At 38.7% G+C, this 2,278-nt stretch overlaps 1 protein-coding gene across 1 annotated transcript; it reads right to left on the bottom strand.

The window, feature by feature from the left end:
• On the bottom strand, positions 1-2,179 carry LOC101855850 (dual specificity mitogen-activated protein kinase kinase 3; the record flags this gene model as incomplete). The annotated part of the gene is given in 3 exon segments (XM_013091198.1): positions 1-203; positions 956-1,001; positions 2,118-2,179. Coding segments are annotated over 3 exon segments (210 nt in total), but the record flags the coding sequence as incomplete, so codon positions are not given.
• Between the last annotated feature and the right edge of the window lie 99 nt (positions 2,180-2,278).

The following is a 2,278-nucleotide window of genomic DNA, read 5'->3' as shown; positions in this document are numbered from 1 at the left end:
GGAGGGGGGAGGATGGAAAGGAGATGGTGTAAATGTAAAACTCAACGGGGTAACACAGGGGAAGGCTGTATGCTGGTACTCTATCACCATATAACACTGGGCTAGGAGTCCATGGTCTCGTGGGCTGGCCGCTGTCTGCTCATCACCATCTGTGAGATGACCGACGGGTCAAAGCCTGGCTGGCTCTGTAGGAACGGGTGACTCTGCAGAGGACAAGTTGAGGAACGTTCATGTACGTGTGAGTTTTACACCTCTTAATTTGTACAGAATGGCATCAGGCAGAAGAGTTAACGCTCAGATTCTACTGGATCGCTAACAACAACAACAACAACACCTATTCGTTGATTGCAACAAAAGTGAATGAAGTTCATAGTAGGGAAAAAAATGGCATAAGTCACAGGGAAAATAATGAAGACTTCAGACTTGCAACACAATAAGGTCATATAAGTGCCGAAGATTAGAAGTGCTACAAGAGAGTAACAAACACAAAAAAGAAGGAGGGGGAGATAAAGACGATAGATGTTTAATAGGAAATAAGAAGCAAACCACACCAGAGCACCCGCCAACCACCCACAGACTTCCGACTTTCTTGTTCTTTCCAGGTACAACTGTTTCAAACTTTATACTATACTTCCATTTTAGTTTTAATTCTTATATGAGTTTTACGGAACTTGCAACACAATTAGGTCATTCAGGTGCTAAAGATTAGAGGTGTTACAAGAGAGTAACATTCAAAGAAAAGAAAGAGTTCAGATAAGGTCAGGATGATGGATGTTTGATGGGAAAGAAAGCGCAAACCACACCAGAGCATTCGCCTACCACTCACCCACCTTCATGGGCACAAATGAGATCATTAAAGAGGCAGGGGAGGGTATATGTGCGTGTGTGTGGGGGGGGGGGAGGGAAGGATGGGGTACAGGCACAGATAACTGTAAAAGAAACAACCAAAACTCACTAGCAGATGCTGTCCGGACAACCTCAATGCTGGCATCTTGTTCAAACTGAAATATAATAGAAAAAACAAAAAACAAACTTCAGCTCAAGAATATACGGCAGAGAAAAAAAGATGGAAAGATAGTGGAGTCGGAAAATGTCCAATGTATATTTCTTGCACTGAGGCTTCAAATACAACCGTTGTGAGATTTTCTCAAGACAGACTTAAGAAAAATGATGGGGATTTTAGGGTTGTTGTTTTTTTTTTTTTACTAAATGACAAATGTAGGTAGTGTAATAAGCCATATCATGACCTTCTAAGCAAGTTGTTTAGTTCAAATCATTGCAATTCAGATGGCTATATCTGTGTTCTGCGGCAATATAACACAAAATGCTGCACACCCTGAGAAAGTTCAGTTTTTCCTTGTAACATTGGGGTGTGTTGTCTGATTGAGCGTGCATTTCAAGCTCGTAAATCACTGTGGAAAGCGATGCCCCCTAACTATCTGAACATGAGATCAGTCAGTTCAAAATTTGACACCCTAAGCGTGCACAGTTTATTTGTATGCTTAAATATAACCTCTTTTTATTGGTGGAAAATTATAGAACTATGAATGATACATCAAGTGCTAATTTCTGTAGATATTAAACGAATCTGCACTTTTCAGCAAATAAAATCCTGATTTGCAATCACCTCAGTCTTGAAATAAAAATTAGACCCAATAGCTATGTTGTTGTGATTCAATGTGTGAATATTTAGTGTGCATTTGATACTGCTTTAACATCTTTCTAAAATGAGGTTACAGCCTATTAGCACAGTATTTTGATATATATCAAAACTGCTGCCACTTTCATAAAAAATGACGGAGAGGTAAAAGGACGAAACCAAAATTCTCAGGAGACATTTAACCTATCACATGGGATAGCAAAATTTATCATACAGTTACTTTGAAAATTTATTTTCTGGTACCTACTAAATTTGGCACTGACAATAGTAACAGAAACTTCCCAACACAAAATTTAAAGCAAAAAAATATCTCCACACCTGAGCCAAACCCTATCCCTATCATCAGATGAGGGTCAATATAATTCTGACAACATCAGACAAGCTCAGTGAGTTAGGCCTAGCAGAGAAGCACAAGACAACAAAGCGATTCCCCAGGAAGTCACATGAAAAGACTTACCATTTATTTACAAAATCAACAAGTTGTGGTGAAAACTGCTCATCCGACAATTTCAGCTGAGGCTGCAGGAAAAGAAAGCCACAAAAAGAAATAAATACAATGAACAGAAAGTGTAAAAATCAGATAAAAATAAATAACACAAATATTATGTTTTACAAAAA

This window comes from Aplysia californica, unplaced genomic scaffold (genome assembly GCF_000002075.1).
Source record: "Aplysia californica isolate F4 #8 unplaced genomic scaffold, AplCal3.0 scaffold02876, whole genome shotgun sequence".
NCBI classification, from domain to species: Eukaryota; Metazoa; Mollusca; class Gastropoda; order Aplysiida; family Aplysiidae; genus Aplysia; species Aplysia californica.
Note: the sequence above shows the minus strand (reverse complement) of the source record. Positions and strands in the feature narration are given on the sequence as shown.